This window comes from Patella vulgata, chromosome 2 (assembly GCF_932274485.2).
Source record: "Patella vulgata chromosome 2, xgPatVulg1.2, whole genome shotgun sequence".
Classification (NCBI taxonomy): Eukaryota; Metazoa; Mollusca; class Gastropoda; family Patellidae; genus Patella; species Patella vulgata.
Window position 1 is genome coordinate 73,870,318 of NC_065880.2, and position 19,860 is coordinate 73,890,177.

The 19,860-nt window shown below is 38.2% G+C and overlaps 1 protein-coding gene across 1 annotated transcript; it reads left to right on the forward strand.

Annotated features, from left to right (window-relative positions):
• Nucleotides 1-703: 703 nt before the first annotated feature.
• Nucleotides 704-10,436, forward strand: LOC126812362 (fibropellin-1). The gene is made up of 11 exons (XM_056098373.1): nucleotides 704-719; nucleotides 821-934; nucleotides 1,927-2,043; nucleotides 2,854-2,976; nucleotides 4,134-4,256; nucleotides 5,099-5,212; nucleotides 5,864-5,983; nucleotides 6,360-6,473; nucleotides 7,979-8,092; nucleotides 8,870-8,989; nucleotides 9,946-10,436. Exons 1-11 carry the CDS (start codon nucleotides 704-706, stop codon nucleotides 10,068-10,070), a joined length of 1,200 nt encoding a protein of 399 aa, XP_055954348.1. The 3' UTR covers nucleotides 10,071-10,436.
• The last annotated feature ends 9,424 nt before the right edge of the window (nucleotides 10,437-19,860 follow it).

Below are 19,860 nucleotides of genomic sequence, written 5' to 3' on the forward strand. Positions count from 1 at the left end.
CGGGGGGGGGGGGGGGCTGTGGTGGCACCTACATGCCATCACTGTATAGTTTACTGACTTGTATCAAGGAACCCGGTTTTTTCAATACATCTGACTCAAATTTATAATATTTCAACACTGTTTTCAAGTAGACTTATGTGATTAAAAAACATAAACAAAATACGCTAATTACGAGACCCGAACATGCGCAGAACGCATGTCTCTAATAGCAAAATTCTACTTGAAAATAGAGTTGTATTTTTATAAATTTGTCAGATGTGGCGACGAATGATTCCTTTTGGCAAGAGAACCACCGCGGAAAATACAAGTTAAGGATTCCAAACAGAGGTAAGGGTAGAGCGATATTTTCATATTGCAGCTTAATACGGACGAACAGGAACGGTAAGAGGACAGCGTCCGATCAGAGATCGTTCCTAAAGAAACTACAACCAGGAAAATGGAGCGAAATATTTCCCACTTGCTCTTCCATTAGTCTATTTATAGACGAGCCTCTTATTCTCAACAGGCTTTCCCCACAGGGCTCCTTAAACACTTGTCTGTGATATCACCCAGGGTGGCAGTGGATGTAAAGCCCCAGACCAAGAAGAAGATGACTATTTTTCTTTATAATACATGTAGTAGATGGACTGCCTTTTAGCGCAAAATCAGCAATGCCCATAATCCGAAATTTTTCCACCCACCTCTGTTAAAATATTACTTTAAGATGAAAAAAACTACATGTAATGTTAACATCTTTCATTCAGTCTTTAACCCAGTCTATGTCATCCAGTCTTTGTCCAATCTATTTCATCATAAACATTTAAAAATATTTCTCTTCCAGTAAGTGATAACTGTAACAGTAGTCCGTGTGGTCACAATGGGCATTGTATAAATGTAATCAACGGATTTTATTGCAATTGTGATGCTGGTTTTACCGGGGCTGACTGTTCAGGAAGTAAGTATACTGTATACATTATACACGACGTTACAGATACATGTACATCTTCTGCTAACTCCCAGTAGCAGGCCGGGTTTTAGCCAGGTCTGGGAATCATTTACCTACTAGGTAGGTCCAAGTATTTTATTCAAGGCAGCAGCCCTAATTCATCAAAGGCCCGTATAGCGGCTCCAATGGGACGGGATCCCCCTCCTTGTCATTTGAGGTGAGTTTTTACATGCCACAGTACATAAATGCTTGAACGCGTGATTGACTTAAAGTAAGTTAAAGATTCGAACTTTTATAGGAACTTGGAGGGATTGTAGCCAGTGGGAGACGTGTTGGCTCATTAACCAAGAGATCCGGCAATTTTCCCGGGATTTTTCATTGTGGCTTCGCCTTGGCAATGGTGCAAGATGGAGGGGCTGGCAAGGAACAGTGTTAAGTTGATCAAATGGGATGTGCACATAAAAGAACCCTTAACGGTTGTACTTGGAAACAAATGGGGGGGGGGGGGGCTATAATCCTGGCAATGGACCTGTGCTACAGTTCGACTGATCAAGTCCTTAGTGGCAAGAATGTTGAATATTGACCGTGCCGTAGAGTGTGTTACTGGGTCGATCGTTCCCATCAGTTATCTGATAAAATAGAATCAGTTACTCAGCCGTTCCCATCTGATAAAATAGAATCAGTTACTTAGCCGTTCCCATCAGTTATCTGATAAAATAGAATCAGTTACTCGGCCCTTCCCATCAGTTATCTGATAAAATAGAGTCAGTTACTCGGCCCTTCCCATCAGTTATCTGATAAAATAGAGTCAGTTACTCAGCCGTTCCCATCAGTTATCTGATAAAATAGAATCAGTTACTTAGCCGTTCCCATCAGTTATCTGATAAAATAGAATCAGTTACTCGGCCCTTCCCATCAGTTATCTGATAAAAAAGAATCAGTTACTCAGCCGTATAAACAATAAAGCCGACTTTTTGAATTCTAATTATATTTATTTCAAGTTATTGATCCATGTCATCCAAACCCATGCCTGAATAGCGGAGATTGCACTCCGGGTCATGGCCTTGATTTTACATGTACATGCGAAGATGGTTTTACCGGAGATATTTGTGACTGTGGTAAGTTAGTTAAGTATAGTATCATGTTCTTTGTAAGATGGGGCCGTAGTGGCTCAGTGAGTATGGCGCTGACTCGCTAACCAGGGAATATTGGACTCGATACTGGTGTTTTCCGGAGAAGGTTCATAAGGATTTCCGGAGTGGTTTTAACTTGCCAGTGGGAGAGGGAGAGGGTGAGGGATTTTACATAGGCTAAGCTTGTTCCCCAATCTCATTTAGACATCCTGAATAAAAATATTGTTTATATAAAAAAAAAATTGCCAGTGGAAAAGGACGAAGGTTTGGGAAGGTAATTAAAAGAAAAATTCTCTGTAAACATTATATCGTGATTAACCATTTTTAAAATGGCTCTTTATTAAAATATCACTTGATTAAACATCTCCGAAATGGGGGGGGGGGGCATTGGTTGGCCGAATGGTGAACGCGTGTGCGTTGCATCATAATTATTACTTTTCCAAAATAAAATCCTGTAATAGGCGAGAGAGAGAGAGAAATGGGGTTTAACGTCCACTCGACACAAACTAGGTCATTTCGGGACTAACATATGGTTTAATTTTATTTCAATAATTCGCTTGCGCGTAGGGGTCTTTAGCAGTGGGAGGAAACCGTAGGACCCGGAGAAAACCCACAAGGTTGGACAGGCGACCCTACTCCTTGTCACGTACAACCGGGGATTCGAAACCATGTCAGTTGACTCAATGCTGTAATAGGCAGATTTAACTCTTACAAAGTGCATCTTTAAACGTTCCTTAATTAAAACATTTTCTAAATAATTCTATATTTGAACTAGTTTAATGATGAAATTTGCAGAAACTGATGACTGTGGAATAGACACACCTTGTCAGAGCAACGCTCAATGTATTAATACACTACATGGACCTGGTACCACGTGTGTGTGTCCTGTTGGGAGAACAGGTGCCAACTGCGAAACAGGTAAAGTTTATTTCTGTGGGGCTTTTTGGGGTTTTATTTCTTTCCCAATATTTTATCATGTATCATCAAATCGTGTTATTCCTCCGTTTGTGAACAAAGGGGGAGGGGGGCACTTTCTGGCAGACATGTTTCCGTTTCTCGGTAAAGTACAAAACGCCCCACTCCACCCCAAACCGAGCTAAACTGCTGTCAACATTCTGGTCACGTCTGTGTCTGCCTCAGCTAATATTGCAGATTTGATAAAAGGGAAACTAGTCGATAAACAAGTATGTTGATGTTAACATTGGCACCGATCATCCAATAATGGAAAGTTATATATCCAGCTCCACATTGACTTCTACTGGACTGACGGAACACTGGGGAATTATTACGGCCTTAAGTTTATCATTTCCGTATTTAGACAACGTTACTTTCAGCTTCTGCGATTGTAATTCGAGTATTAGTCTGTCCATTTTACGGGTATGTTAAATCCGTTGTTCGCCCCTTTCGGACAACATTTAATTGTTCACGGCTTAATGAATGCTAATATTTACCCAAATTGATTAATGAAAATTATCTTAATTAAGAAAACCAAATCAGAACATCAACTGTAAAAAATCTCCTGGCTTGGATTCAAACCGATTAGAAAGAGGTCCATTAAAAGCTTTCATCCAGCACGTGTGCAAAGAATGGCGAATGTTGCGAAATTATCAGTTCATTCTATTCATCGTACATACTGAACGATTTTGGACTGAAATTCCTATTAGAGATTCACATTATTGTAGTTTCACAATATTGTAGTTTTCTCTAGGGATTCACAATCCCACAAATGATGGTCAGCTCAGCTACACAATTTATAGAGACCATACCTCAGCGAAATGGCGGCCAGCGTTTTTAGGCTCTGTTATACAATTTATGGAGACCATACCTGCACAACCACTTACAGGAATAAAATGTAAATGAACGCTAAAATTAAACATATTTTTTATTGTAGTTTAGTATAGTATTTATTTATTTATTGGCAGCAAGTCATAAGATACGTAGATTAACATGGAATTCCTATGCTGGTGGGCCTACCCGGGCATCTGCCCAGTATGTCCATGCGTTAAGACGGCCTTGTTTGATGGGAGATATTTCATTTATAAATAGTTGTTCAATTGTTTTGTCAATTTTATTAGATATAAATGAGTGTGTTGGACACCCAGCTGGTAACTGTATGAATGGTGCTACCTGTATAGATTTATTAGGAGAATCTGTGTGTCAGTGTGCACCAGGGTACACTGGATCAACCTGTCAAACAAGTAAGATATGAAATGAAATGAAATGGGGTTTAACGTCCCTACTGGGTTAATGAAGATAAACATATGTCATACATTGTGCTATGGGGGATATTTTGCCTGGACATGGGCGTTTCCGGCTTCTCTTGATCAAATTTCAATTATCAAGGGTTTTATTTACGTGTACGCCCACTTGTAAATGGGGCGCCGGTGTTTCATACCGTACGAAAAACTAGTCGATGTTCAGTGCCAGGTCCCTCGTACCGCACCACTGAAAAGGGAAAACCATTTAGGAAAGTCCAGAGAGAGAGAGAGAGAGAGAGAGAGAGAGAGAGAGAGAGAGAGAAATGGGCTTTAACGTCCATTCGACATACTCTAGGCCATTTCGGGACTAACATATGGTTCAATTTTATATCAATAATTCGCTTGCGGGTAGGGGTCTTTGGCTTGGGGGGTGGGGGCGTAGGACCCGGAGAAAATCCATGAGGTAGAACAGGAGACCTACTCCTTGTCACCTTCTAGAGGGGAATCGAAAACACGCCACTTAACTCAATGACAAAACTTATGATTTAACGCAGACGCGTTAACAATTCGGCCAACTAACCCCCAGCAGCAATCCAGACTGAATCACTAATGAAATATTGCTAATAACAAGTAACCGTGTACTATATGGACCAATGAACGTTATCGCAGCTATAATCGAAGTCGAATTATCGATGCGCAATTGTCCAAAGAACAGCCATGCTAAGTCTCATATGGATAGTTTGTTATTTTCTGTAATAAACTAAAGTTGGTAATTTACTGAAATAAATACAATTTGTTATTTGCAGAAATTTTCCGAAACTGAAAGTTTGTTATTTTTACAGATATCGAAGACTGTACGCCACATATTTGTAAAAATGGTGGACAATGTGTGGACGGCGTGAATTCAGTAACATGTCATTGTGCCAGTGGTTTTGAAGGAGACTTCTGTGAATGTGGTATGTTCATAACATAAATTATCAATAACTTGATATCAAATGTCCAACTGCCATTATTTACTGTGATCATTGTCTTCAGGCAGTACACCAGGGGTGGATCCAGAGGGAGGGACCTCCCGCTCAGCTACATATTTTTTTTTTAAAACAACACTTTTATGAGAAAGTGTCATGGCCGTGTGCTTCATCCGTTATCATCAGATGGTGGGATGGTATGGGCATTCAAAGCGCGAGATAATGGTACTGCCATATGTGATATCACAATTAATGCTTTGCGTCAATTAATTCATAATAAAATTTGACGTCAAATGGGGTGTTAGGTTTCTCTCTTTAAAAAGCTCAGCGTGTATGTATGCCTACTGGGACCTTCGTCAGATTTCAAATGGACATGAAATGAAGTTTCACGTCCTACTGTTAAACTCCAACCGGACAACGGCACTGCCGCCTCTTATTTTACGTGAACGTCAAAGTGTGCGTGGGACCTTGGTTTATCATTCCATCCGAACGACTAGACGCTGGTCCATTCATCACTAACAAGGGGAAACAACGCAGAAAAATCTAAAGGGGAACTTTCGGGGCCAACAATCGGAGCGAAACCGAGACCCCCAGGAATATATATGTACATAATGTAATATTTTTCTTGCGCTCTTCCAGAAACTGATGATTGTTCAAGCTCGCCATGTCAGGGTAATTCTGAATGTGTTAACACTATTGGTGGACCTGGATTTATCTGTGTCTGTGCCGCAGGTTTAACAGGTACCCTTTGCCAAACAAGTAAGTATATATATATATAGTTATGTGAACTCGTCAAACACAGATTGAAACAAATAATCCTTACCATTATTCTGTAACTAGAGGGATGATAGATTGTCAGTCAGGAACGTCCGGAATTGACAGAACTGCAATCAAGTGACGCGGAATTTAGTTCTGGCATAGTCCTGTTACAGTTCAGACAACTGAGGTGGTGTAAGTAGAATCGCGTCTTTTTGGGGGCGACCCCTCTTCGAAAAAAAGCCTAAGGCTCCGCCAATTCAAGTAGTATTAACATGACACTGGGTATGCCTGTTCCTTGGACAATTGCGCACAGATATACTCGGTTCCTGGTTGGTCCATATAGTACTATTGTACTTGTTTTCTCCTTTTTTTTCAGATATCAATGAATGCTACCCAGATTTATGTTCTAATGGTGCCACTTGTTTGGATGAACAGGGTACGTTTGTTTGTCAGTGTGCTCCAGGCTTTACAGGAATAACATGTGGAGAAAGTAAGCATTCATCTTACATAATTTTTATTTTCACTTTTTCACTAAATTTGAAGTTCGTGATTTTAGTTCTGATTATTAGGTATCTAAAATTATAAAACTTTTTAGTGTAAAAATCACTAGATTTCAATGCGTTTTTCAATGCTATGATCATATTGCTCAACCACTGGCAGAATTATACCGTCGTTCAAATATGCTACAAATCGACTCAAGCATATTTCACACAGTCTAAAAGTTGTCGACGTCGGTGGTCTTGATCAATGATTTCCGTCATTATTGGGGGTCCGAATGGTTAGCGTGTGTGGCGTGGTTTTGATTCCCCGGTTGTACGTGACAATTGTTAGGATCGCCTGTGCAACCTCGTGGGTTTTCTCCGGGTCCCCCAGTTTCCTCCCACTACTAAAGACCCCTACGCGTAAGAAAATTATTGAAATAAAATTGAACTATATGTGAGTCCCGAAATGACCTAGTTTGTGTTGAGTTCTCTCTCTCTCTCCGTCATTATTGATCTAGGAACAGGAGGACGCGCGGTACTCTCCGTCATTAATGATCTAGAAACAAGAGGACGGACGCAAGAATAGCTGTTGTGACATAATTTTGTTGTGTAAAATGATATAATATTGATTTTAAAAAAATAATTTATATAACGTCAGAATCCAGCTGGGGCAGCCTCTATATCACACTGATCCGCAGTGAATATTCGCTTGGCCGCTACAATCACTGATAAGGATGACATCGATGCGACTTAATGACTACAAAATATTAACTTTTTTCTTTCGACAAATTAAATTCTGAAACATTTTTTTTAAGTATTAGAAAAATAAATAAAGGTGTTTGAAGTATATCTGGATAAAAAAATATTCCATATTTAGCGTAAATAGGTACAGAAAATAGTACGCGGAGGCGTAAAATGGGTAAAACGATATAATTCTGCCCGTACCTGTTCATATTTGACGTTTTTATCTGTTTGTTTGCATTTGAAACATTTGGATTATTTTCCTGTTGTACTGAACACCTTTTATAATTGATTAAGGATTCTTAATATTGTGTTTTTAAACTTAATCGACCGGTTTTTCAACCAAAAAGATGTGAGATACCGCATCTTGCTTTGTTGGTAAACAATATGATGTGACGTCACCCGTAGGACTATAGCAGTCTGACCTTTTAAAGGTCCGTCATCTTGGACAGAGATAAAAGACGGATGTCGCATTAGTTCTGTAAAACAGATTGCCATTTATATATGACGCGTTTACAACGATACAACTATACCAGAAAGGAAATATACAAAGTAACAAAAAAAAAAGCAGACATGTACATTGAATTATTGTATAATAAGTGTAGGAGAACCGAACTACACGCAAGATAAAAAAGATTGGATAAACCTGCGGACAAGACAGCCTTGACAGACATTGCAATAAATAAACAACAAATATCAAATCTGTGAATGTAATTGTAACATATGCTTTTGTGTAAAATATATTGAATTATTTTATGTTATTATGTTGTAGACATAGATGATTGTAGTAGTTCACCATGTGATAATAATGGAATATGTTGTGATCGAGTTAATGACTTCAGTTGTACTTGTCCACCTGGTTGGACAGGTAAATCATGTGATGTTGGTATGTAATGTAATCAGATGAAATTGGGTTTAAAGTCCTCGTTTACAGATTAAAACCTGAACAGTTCTGTTCTTTTAGAAGTGAAATGAAATTAAATGAAATGGGGTTTAACGCCCTACTGTTCTGCCCCGACTGGGCTAATGAAGACAGGCATACGCCATAGTGTGTTATGAGGTAAAATTGGCCCGGATAGCGACGCCACGACCTACTCTTGTATCGAATTCTAACTGACAAGTGATCTTTTACGTTGACGCCAATTTGTACACGGGATCTCGGTTTTTCGTCTCATACGAACGACTAGAAGCTGTCCTAGGCAGGCCTCCCATCCTGCTACACTGACAAATGGAAATCCCGATGAACCTGTTCTTTCAAAGACGTGAACTTTGTCATGTCATCTTCGGGACAGTTGTTTCTGGAGCTTAAATCAGTCGAATCTCTTCAATTTAAATCGGAAATAAAGTATTAGAATAGGATTATTTGATATGTTAATCCTATTAGTGATGGGCAAGCTCTATAGGCTACGATTAAAGTTTTATTTGGGAAGTCAGTTTGTTTATTAATTTCAGTTTTATTTCTGTCTCAATGTACCGATGTGTAACACAAAATCGTGCAATTTTTAACGAAGAAAAATTATCATCCTCCAGAACAAATCAAGATGAAATTGAAAGAAATCGATCATTTTATTTTGGATCCAAGTCAAAAATTCATATTCTAATGGCCAACGAATGGGAATTTGTAATTATATTTCTGTCAGATTTGTGTTATTTTTATTTTTAGAAATTAATGAATGTGAACCTAACCCATGTATAAACGGGGGAATCTGTGTCGACGAATTTGACGGATTCGATTGTTATTGTTGCCATCCATATTTTGGTGAAATGTGCGAAAACAAAAGAAGTAAGTTATTATTTCATTTATATACATTGAAGGACATGGCAGTTCTTACATACTGGCTGGTGGTTCAGTCATATTTTGGGAAAGATTAAGGATATATTCATGCCCTGTCAGGGGTGTGGGGTATTCATGAGACCTCCTGAATCTCGGCTAAGGGGGTGGGGCCGAGGATCTAACACACTATCAGAGACCGAGTAAAGGACTTACAATCCTGGCTTTTAGTTCAGTGATTTTAATAGATCTGTGGTATTGGTATAACTTGTATCTACAGCTTGTAGTTCAGTAGTTCTAAAAGATCTGTGGTATTGGTATAATTTGTACTTACAGTTCCAGCTTGTAGTTCAATACTTCAATGATTTTAAGAAATCTGTGGTATTGGTATAACTGGTATCTACAGTTCTGGGGCCTGTTTCACGAAATTTTAACTAAGATAAAATCCAAATTTTAGTAATTTGATTGGACAATATTAGATTGATTTTAGTGCTTAGCCAATCAAATTTAAGTATCTACTAAAATTTGGATTTTATCTTTTGTTACATTTTCGTGAAACAGGGCCCTGGCTTGCAGTTTAGTGATTAGTATAACTTGTATCTGATTTGATTGGACAATATTAGATTGATTTTAGTGCTTAGCCAATCAAATTTAAGTATCTACTAAAATTTGGATTTTATCTTTTGTTACATTTTCGTGAAACAGGGCCCTGGCTTGCAGTTTAGTGATTAGTATAACTTGTATCTACAGTTCCAGCTTGTAGTTCATTTGTTTTAGGAGATTTGCTATATTGGTGAATAATGTCTCGGGCCACCCTATTCCCGATATATCTCTCAGAACTTCTAATGTAATCACGTGCAAAGAACCTTCAAAATATAAATCAAAACATACAAAAATACCCCTACCCAACCTCCAAAAGAGAAAAGAAATATAACAATTTTAATTTGTATGGTCGCATTTTCTTTTAGTGAAATACCATGGTGGAAAACGTGGACATAGATTTGATTATTGGAGAATAGGGAAACGTGGAATATCAACTGGTGATTCATGTATTAATTTCGAGCTAAGAGGAGGAGAAAGTCGTCATTATTAGTCAACAAAGTTCTACACGCAACTTTTAAAAGTTCTACACCGCACTTTCAAAAGTTCTACACCACACTTTCAAAAGTTCGAATCTACATCTCCCGTTCAAAAGTTCTACACCGCAAGTTAAAAACCCAGATTCACATTAATCTTTGATTATTGTAACGACAATAAATTATTACCATAAACTTTTTTTTAATCCTAGCTACCATATTACATTGCCACTTTATCAACAATCCACATTTCTGAACAGGAACTGGGCTCAAGCGCCTCTCATCATGCTGTTCTGGCGCCATGTTTGGTACCTGGTGCATATAAAACGACCATGCTTGTTCTACTTACCCGCCTCCCCGAAGCCGCCATACCCATCCCCAATCCTCCCTATCACTCAACCTTTCTTCTTTCTGAAAGCTATTTTCATTTTGATCTTAGAATAAAAATCTATCTGCATTTAATTTAATTTGTTCTGTTTATTGTGCTGCATTTGTAAAAATTAAATGTCACGACGAATAAAAAGATTCGTGTAATTATGTCAGAGAAGAAGGGAAGATTCAAGAGACGATCGGCGTAAAACATAATAGCCGAATCACTACCACTGTGCATTTGACGAATGCCTTGTAAATTCTGTTACAACTTTATTGCGTACTTTTGAAGAGCTTATAACATTGTTTGTTAGGCAAACAACCAGTATTAGATTCACTGGTATTTTGACACAGCAGTTTAAGGGGCCGTCGCAAAGTTTCAACACGTGCATCCAAACGAATAACCCGCGGAACAGGGTGGATTGAAGTATACCACGGAGAGAGGGAGGGAGAGGTAGAGAGAGATTGAAAGGGGGGGGGGACGTCCACTATGAGTCATATGGGACTAACATATGGTTCTATTTTGTTTTGGTACGGTTCGTTAACAGTGGAAGGAAACCAGAAATGAAATGAAATGGGGTATATCGTTCTACTGTTCTGCTACGACTGGGCTATGCCATAGAGTGTGCTATGAGGGGAATTTTGCCCGGACATCGGCGCAACGGTCTACTCTTATATCGAATTCAAACTGCCAAAGGATCTTTTACGTGCACGCCAATGTGTACACGGGGCCTCAGTTTTTCGTCCAACCCGAACGACTAGACAGCTTTCCTTTTGAGGACCTCCGTCCCTCACCACTGACAAGGGGGAAACCACGCCGGAAAATTCCGATGAACTTTCTCGGCCAAAACCAGTTTAGCGAATCAACATCTTACTCACTGATATAGGAAGGAAATTTTGCCCGGACAGCGGCGCTACGGTCTACTCGTATATCGAATTCCAACTGCCAAAGGATCTTTTACGTGCACGCCAATGTGTACACGGGGCCTCGGTTTTTCGTCCCATCCGAACGACTAGACAGCTGTCCTGGCCAGGACCTCGGCCAAAACCAGTTTAGCGAACCAACATCTTACACACTGAGCCGCGGCGGCTCTCTACGCTTAATAAGAAGCCAACAAGTTACAATGAAAACAGAATAAAGTAATGAGTTTATTTGTTTATTATAAAAAAAATAAATCTTTAGAAATGTATAGCCCATCAAATTTTCATCACACTCATCTGTTATTTTGTGCTTACTTGTTACGACCATGCCAGTCCATGTGGCACACTTTACTTATCGACGCAACATGTGTTTTCACGACGGTCCTCCTGGCATCCTTAATATGACGGAAGTGTTGGTAGTCTTAAACAATAAGTTCCCCGCACTGCTGATATTCTTAAACATGCCCGCCGTGTTATTCTTTACCACGACAACGGTTCCGATATTCTCTAGCACAGTGCTAATATTCTTTACCATGAAAACGGTGCTGATATTCTTTACCATGACAACGGTGCTGAAATTATCTAACATGACCCCCGCGCTGATATTTTTTTAACATGACCGCAGTGCTAATATTTTTTTTTAACATGACCGCAGTGCTAATATATTTCTTTTTTACCATGACAACGGTGCTAATAGTCTCTAACATCTACTGTGTTATTATAGTCTTTGATATCACCACCGTTTTAGTATTCTTTAATATGGCATCCGCAGTTCTCACAGTTTATCAAATGGTAGCAGTGCTAATGTTCGTTACCATGACAACGGTGCTGATATTCTCTAACATCTACTGTCTTTGATATCACCACTGGTATTCTTTAATATGGCAACCGCAGTACTGACAGTTTATCAAATAGCCGCAGTGCTAATGTTCGTTACCACGACAACGGTGCTATTATTCTCTATTATTCGTTGACATCACCACCGTTTTGATATACTTTAATATGCCAACCGCAGTGCTGACATTTTATTAAATGGTCGCTGTGCTGACGCGCGCTGATATTTCTGTTTCATGGCCGACTGGCCTACTTGTTGATACTGAAGTGGTTATTCCACAACAATTCCAATCTGCTGATTTCTTTGCCCTTTTAGTTCTCACACAGCATGTAAAAAGTCCTTTAAAACTTGCCCATGTGTCCGCGACTCTTTCACTGAATCTTTTTCTCCAGAATACTCGTAAATTATCTATAAAATAAAACAAAACACAATGTTATCATTCATTATTCAAGATTCAATACCTCTGTGATACATAAACACTGGTCCCAAAAATGTTTTGTTGAAGCTACTGTATTTCTGGCAAGGGGTGAGTTTTAATAATATTGTGAGTAATATAGCTGAATATCTTGTGGGCCCCGGAACCAAGACCTCCTGGTTAGCAAGCCAGTGCTTTAATCACCGAGTCACCGCGGTTTCCTTTAAGTATGCATGTATGAATATTGCTAGTGTATCAAATACCCCTGTATACGGGTTCACTGTATGTTTTGCATTGGGTTTTCTTCCTGCACCACTGACAATGGGAAACTACCCCGAAAAATCGCAAGGAACTTTCTCGGTCAAATCAAGAATAAACTATTGTTAGTTAAACTTACCACCTGAATAATCTTTTAAAGGTAAAGTACTTTGTGCCAAATCTTCATATCTAGCCCCCATAACGTCTTGATTAAATCTGATAATGCGTGGTGATCGTGGGAAATCATCTGATGAATGACTTGACATCGACTTACTATCATCAGTATGTTTATGTGATGATGCTGTACTAATTGGTGTATAACTACTACCACTATGACAACTTTCCGCTCCATCTTGGCAATGTTTAGGCACATCTTGACCAAGCTTAGCCTTATCTTGAACATGCTTAGCCTTATCTTGTCCATGCTTAGCCTTATCGTGACCATGCTTAGCCTTATCGTGACCATACTTAGTCACATCTTGGGCATGTTTAGTCTCATCTTGACCATGTATAGCCCCATCTTGACTATGCTTATCCTCATCTTGACCATGCTTTGCTACATCTTGATCATGCTTAGCCTCATCTTGACCATGCTTAGCCGCATCTTGGTCATACTGTGTTGTATATTCGCCATTTCTTACATGACTCTGGCTATTAACAAGGGTATACTTGAGTTTATCTTGATCTCGATAATTATCTTGATCTTCATTATTCGCTACTTTCGGTTTATCTTGACTAGACAATATTTCCATGTCCAGGTTATCAGCTTCTTTCGCTTTATCGTGATTAGACAATATTTCCATGTCCTGTTTATCCACACCATCAACACTAGCTACTGGCTGTACAGATGTAAGTTTTGTGTTTATATCCTTCTCTTTACTTACAGAACACGTGTTTATGGCAGGTGACGTCTCTATTATCGGAATATCTGAAACAAGGAACACAAATAATCGTCGGAATTTCATTTTTCCCAGCCCCTTAAGAATAATAGTAAAAAGAGGAAAAAAGCACAACAAATTCCAACAAAACTGGACATAGAATAATTATTGTAATATGACCGATTCCCTCCTTTACGTTGGCCGAAGTTAAAATATTTAGAACGATCTTAGTACTCAGCCAATGAAAAGTCTACTCATTCGAGAGAGGGAGAGAGAGAGAGCGAGAGAGGGGGAGGGAGAGAGAGAGAGGGGAATGGTGTTTAACGTCCACTTGTCACAAACTAGGTCTCCGGAGAAAACCCACCAGATAGGACAGGCGACCCTACTCCTTGTCACGTACAAGCGTTGAATCGAAACCACGCCACTTGGCTCAATAGACCTTATGATGCAACGCACACTAGTTAACCATTCGGCCACCCAACTCCCACTCTTTCTAGAATAAGGTCCCAAGTTCATTAGTTACCATTATAATTATTATATTCATTTTTTGGACCAACAGGTTTTAAAATTAAGGAGGTGCCGCGGTGTCTTAATGGGGGAGACTTTGACTCGCTAACCTGGAATTCCCGTGTTCCATGCTGGTGGTGGCCGAGAAAGTTGTGCAAGGATCAAGGCACGGTGTTTATAATCGTTTGGATGGGGCGAAATACCGAGGTCCCGTGTACACGTTGGGGTGCACGTAAAAAAAACCTTGACAGTTGGACATATCTCCGCAAAATACCCCTCGTATAAGCACACTGTAGTGCACATGTCCGTCTTCTTTATACCAGTCGGTGCTGAAAAGTAGGACGCTAAACCCCATTTCATTTCAACTCATTTAAGATAAAGGAACTTGTGATACGGTCTTTAACTATAATTTACCTTGTTAAAGACAGCCTAAATTATAATCTTAAAGTATACAGGATAGATAAAACACTTACCGGCAGGCACTTCCATTTTATTCATAAATCTGAATTTAATTGCTGAAATAAAATGAAATAATTATCATAATTAATCTTACAAGACAGTCTAGACATATTAGATTTACGAGTACAGATATGTGTTCTATTCTATATAGGGAACCACTGTAGCTCAAAAAGTAAGGTGTTAGTTTTTCCCTATTAGTGTCTAGTCCTTCGGATGGGACGACAAACTGAGGCGCTGTGTAAACGTTGACATGCACGCAAAAGAACCGCTGACAGCATGGATTCGAAATAAGAGTAGGTCGTTAGCCACCTGTCAGGCAATATTTCCATCAGGGCACACTGAATGGTGTATGCCCTTCCATGGTATCGGGATTTTTCCAGCGTGGTGTAGGATGAGGTGTCTGGGAGGGTTCAGCCCTGTGTATACGTATGCAGGTAAAAGAACCCTTGAAACTCTCCAGACAAAATTTCAATCGTAATCGTATACATAATGCACATGCTCATTAACCCGGTTAGTGAAGAACATCAGGACGGTAAACCCCATTTAATTTCATTTTGATTTAAACAGTATTTATTTCGAAAATATTCTACAGCTGAAAGAAGTCAAGTAGGCGTATATTAATTTGCTTCCTTCTAGGTAGTGTGTATAATATATGTACAATTTCAAATAACATATGATATAGACAAAGATAAGTTACAGTATGTTAGTTATGGAACAAATAAGTAAGTGAGTAATTTTAAATAAATAAATAAATAAATAGATTCATTTTATTCTACATTTCATACCCTCAAAATTCTAATGTTACCCTTTCTTGGAAAGTAAAGATTAAGAAATAAGAATGTGCTTACCTGGTATATATTAATTTGCTAATAACTGTTATATTGTAGAGGTAAAAATCTACCAATAACTGTTATATTTTAGAGGTTAAATAGATTTCAATCCGAGAAACTTTACTGACTTAACCGCTGGAGTTGACCATAACTATGATTAAGACGTCAAACTATTATTCTTGGTATAACGTCACAGTGCCAATACGTCACAGTGGGATTGTTTATTTTTCCAAAGATTTTTTCCAAATAAAAGTGACATTTGCGTAATTTTCATATTTTACCCCCCTAAGGCAATTTGTGTGAAAACAAAAATGCAAAAATCATGGGATTCCATGGGTTCAGTTTCGTGTTCTTGTAACGTAACTGCACTCACCCCACGACAAGTCCACTCATACGCGATTTGATCACCAAACGCCATTAGGAACTTATTATATTATTTTTCAATGTTTTATCTCTCTTGTTTTTTTCTTGTTCTTTGTGCGTTTGGAATCTGTAAATATTAATTCTTGAAACAAGGAGATAAAAATTCCAAGAATATGAAATATTTACAGGTTAATTCGTCGAAGATGTTTAAGGGACTAATATTACTAATAATGTTTTTCTTGTTTTAATGATCGTTGGGAAACCATCTACGAAAATTACTCCACAGCATATGTTGCTTTGACCTCCGTTCCAATATTATGCCAGATGATTGTGACTTGCTTGGCACTTTATGGTTCTTATGTTCTAAATAAGGTTATTGTAGTCCAACAAATTTAAGATCTGAATCATGAGGAGAGATTACCTGTCTGAATCCTGCTAATGACTGATGGGAGGCAACTCTTGTTTTACTCGCCCTTTGTACGTGTATTTACCGGTAGATGGTGTTAATTGACCTGCTTCCAGAGTGAAATTGTAACAGATTGCTATTGACAATTATTTGGTATTTTCATGTCATTTACCACATCTGTTTTTTTATTGACTTGTACATGTGGATCCGAGGTAAGTCTGGCTTTTATTTTATCATGGTTTATTTGTGCTAAACGTGTGTATTTTGGGCCATTTCTAGGTCAATTTCTGCAAAACAAGACCTGGTCATTTTATTCTGCTGTCTAGTACCTCTTTAGTCTTTCAATTGCAAGTCAAGACACTTCAAAGGAAAAGGCTTAGGTTTCTTAATATAGTCTTGAAGAAAATGCCATGACATTGACGATATGAGATGTGATCCAGAATATATCATTTAATAAATAGATTAATTGTCCTGTAGACATACAGTATTATAGAGGTTACAAGTAAGTAGGCAAATAATTAATATATTAATTGTAAATATATAGGCCTAATTATTTTTAAAGACTTAAGACAGATTAAATCTCTAAATCTACATACTATATATCTAGGTCCTTAACTTTTATTTTAGTTGAATAAGATGTCTGCTAGTAGGCCTATATGGTCATATCTAATGCATCTGATAATCTTAGCCAAATACAGTACCAAAATCTGTCGACTTATAACTCACATAAAGTAGGTTAAGAAACAGATTATTTTAGATGGTGAACAAAATAAAATTAAATGTTGTTTAACATATTTTGTGCTCCACCTGGGCTATTAAAGACGAGCATACGCCATGTGGTGTGGTATGAGAAAAATTTTGTGCAGACAGCAGCGCTGCCTGCAGCCTGCTCTTATTTCGTTTTCCAACTGTCATGAGTAGACACAGACCTAGCTTAAAATTGTCCTTGGTTGTACGTCCTGCACCATTGACAAGAGGAAACTATGCTGGAAATTCCATCAAACTGGTTACCATAGTAATCTACTAACACCTTTTTCACTGGGCCATACTGGCTCCCAAATTGACTTTTATTTAAATGACATTGACAGTAGGCCTACTGCATATGCAATTGATAATTGATACATGTATAAGTAGGCCTACTGTATGTACTGTAACTTCTCAGGTACAGAAGTGCCTGTTAATACTTAAATATACATGTACATGTATCTTGAGCAGTTTTTCCTTGAGCATAATTGGCTGATCTGTTCAGACATTCAAACCTTTTTTTGGGGATGTGTTTGTGGCCAATAAATTATTATTTTTAAAAAGAAACCAAACAGAAAAAGAAGTTTGTTTTTTCCTAAAAAAAGTAATCAAATTTTACATCATGTACATTTTTATTCAAACTACACTATAATGTAATTAAAGAAGCCAATGGTTACATTTAAAGATGGGTTCCCAGAAAAGTATTTATTGGGTGGTTATTTCCAATAAAAGTATGGTAATTTTGGTATATATGGAAAGTAGAGATATCCAATCTTACTAGAAAAAAACTGGATATCCCGAAAAACACTCATGAAGCGTATACAAGACAAAAATGTAAGGGTTCCCCTAATCAACAGCCCGACGATTAGGAATTTCTGGACGCGTGATGTCAAAGGTCACACCCTAACATTGAGCGCTTGATGTACAAGTTGATAAACGTTATGAAGAGTTAGACGTACAACACTTTCTAAGATATAAATGACGGAAAAAGACACGGGTAGTGGATAGTCTGAGAATTTGATTAGGATTCGATATTTGTAATAAATAGTAAGCGATTAAAGACACCATCGTCTTATGTATGCAATGAATTCTCCTCTGACTTCCAAGAGAGGTAAGTCACGTGACGTAAACATGACCTGGTTTGATCAAATTTTTATAGCAGGACATTTTTTCGCAATTACAATGTTTGAGAAGAATTTGAAGCAAAGTTATGACAAATTAATTAGTTTGAATATCTTTTTAGTCCATATAAACCATTAAATCACCCAGTTTGTACGCGGGAACCTATCTTTAAATACTGGTATACAGTATGTATAACTTTTGGCCCAATATCTGGGTCGCAAGTGCTGCTGTTTTTGATCGTCTTCTTGGGGGCAAGGTTTCTCTAATTCTAGTACAATCAACATGAAAATTGATTATTAATGTCTATTATGTACCGGTCGTGCCCTGGTCAATAATCTGTAGATTGTTTAATTGTCTTTTGTACCGTTTATTCTTTTCCATCCCCGGGGGATGGATGGCGGAATGTATCATAAGGTCTGTTATTGAGTCAACTGGCATGGTTTCGATTCCACGGTTGTACGTGACAAGGAGTAGGGTCACCTGTCCAACCTCGTTGGTTTTTCTCCGGGTCCTCTGGGTTTCCTCCGAGTCCTCTGGGTTTCCTCCCACTGCTAAAGACCCCTACATGTACATGTACGTGCAAGAGAATTATTGAAATAAAATTAAACCATATGTTAGTCTCGAAATGACCTGGTTTGTGTCAAGTGGATGTTAAACCCCATTTCTCTCTCTCTCTTTCCTATCCCCAAAAAAGAAAATCCACCATTCACCGAGACTGCTCTCAACTCATGTGATGCTGCTACTTCTGTGTTGATAACTCTTGGACATCAAGGAGCCGTGGTGGCTCAGTTAGTATAATAATGTTTTGTCGATCAGATGGGATGAAAACCAGAGGTCCCGTATAGCCTACACATTGGCATGCACATAAAGAATCCTTAAAACATGGAATTTGAAATAAAGAGTAGGCTATCGTGTCACTGTCAAGGCAAAAATTCTTTCATATTATATAATAGCACACTTTATGGTGTATTTTATTTCATTACTTAGACATCAAATTACAAATATGTAGCTCATTAGAATCTGCATACAGCTTTATTATGAGGGATGTGACTGTCTGCTTCTCCGAAATTTGCTGCTCTTTTTTGTCGTTGTTTCAATTCATCTGTGAAAATGGCCACATACTTGTACATGTGTTGCGGTTGAATTCAATTATCTTTAATTGAAATCTGATTTGATCAAATTTTATTAAATTGCCTATTTAACCTTTATCTGCGGATCAATGTTTTTATCTATGTAGCGCTATTGGGAGCCATATGATTCACCATATCTTGATGTACAATTGGGCATATTCCCGCTCGAATGTTTGCCAACTATCATAGGACATATTCCGTAATATACAGACAAAACAGCATCAATGTAATGCAACAATATACATGTAGTGCAATGATTTATCAAGGGAGGCACTAAATTTTAAGAGGGTGTGGATTCAGGGAGCGTATCCCTCTTGAAGATACATGTATTTTTGGAAGGGTTAAATATGATGATACAAAAAAACCCAAAGATAATTCTGTAGTGTTAGAATTAAAGTTCGTATCTGCTGTTGTCTGTGGAACTTTATATGAAATTCTTTTAATTTGTCAACCCAAAGGATTTTGCTGATCTTATTGTGAGGTTGGACAGGTGACCCTATTCCTTTTCATGTACAACCAGGGAAACAAAACCATGCCAGTTGACTCAATGACAGACACAAGGTGCACACA

What these genes read in the sequence shown, in the direction of transcription:
- LOC126812362 (XM_056098373.1), top strand. An exon ending in CGGGGCTGACTGTTCAGGAA is followed by an intron (nt 935 to 1,926) that starts GTAAGTATACTG and finishes ATTTATTTCAAG; the next exon opens with TTATTGATCCATGTCATCCA. An exon ending in AGGTGCCAACTGCGAAACAG is followed by an intron (nt 2,977 to 4,133) that starts GTAAAGTTTATT and finishes CAATTTTATTAG; the next exon opens with ATATAAATGAGTGTGTTGGA.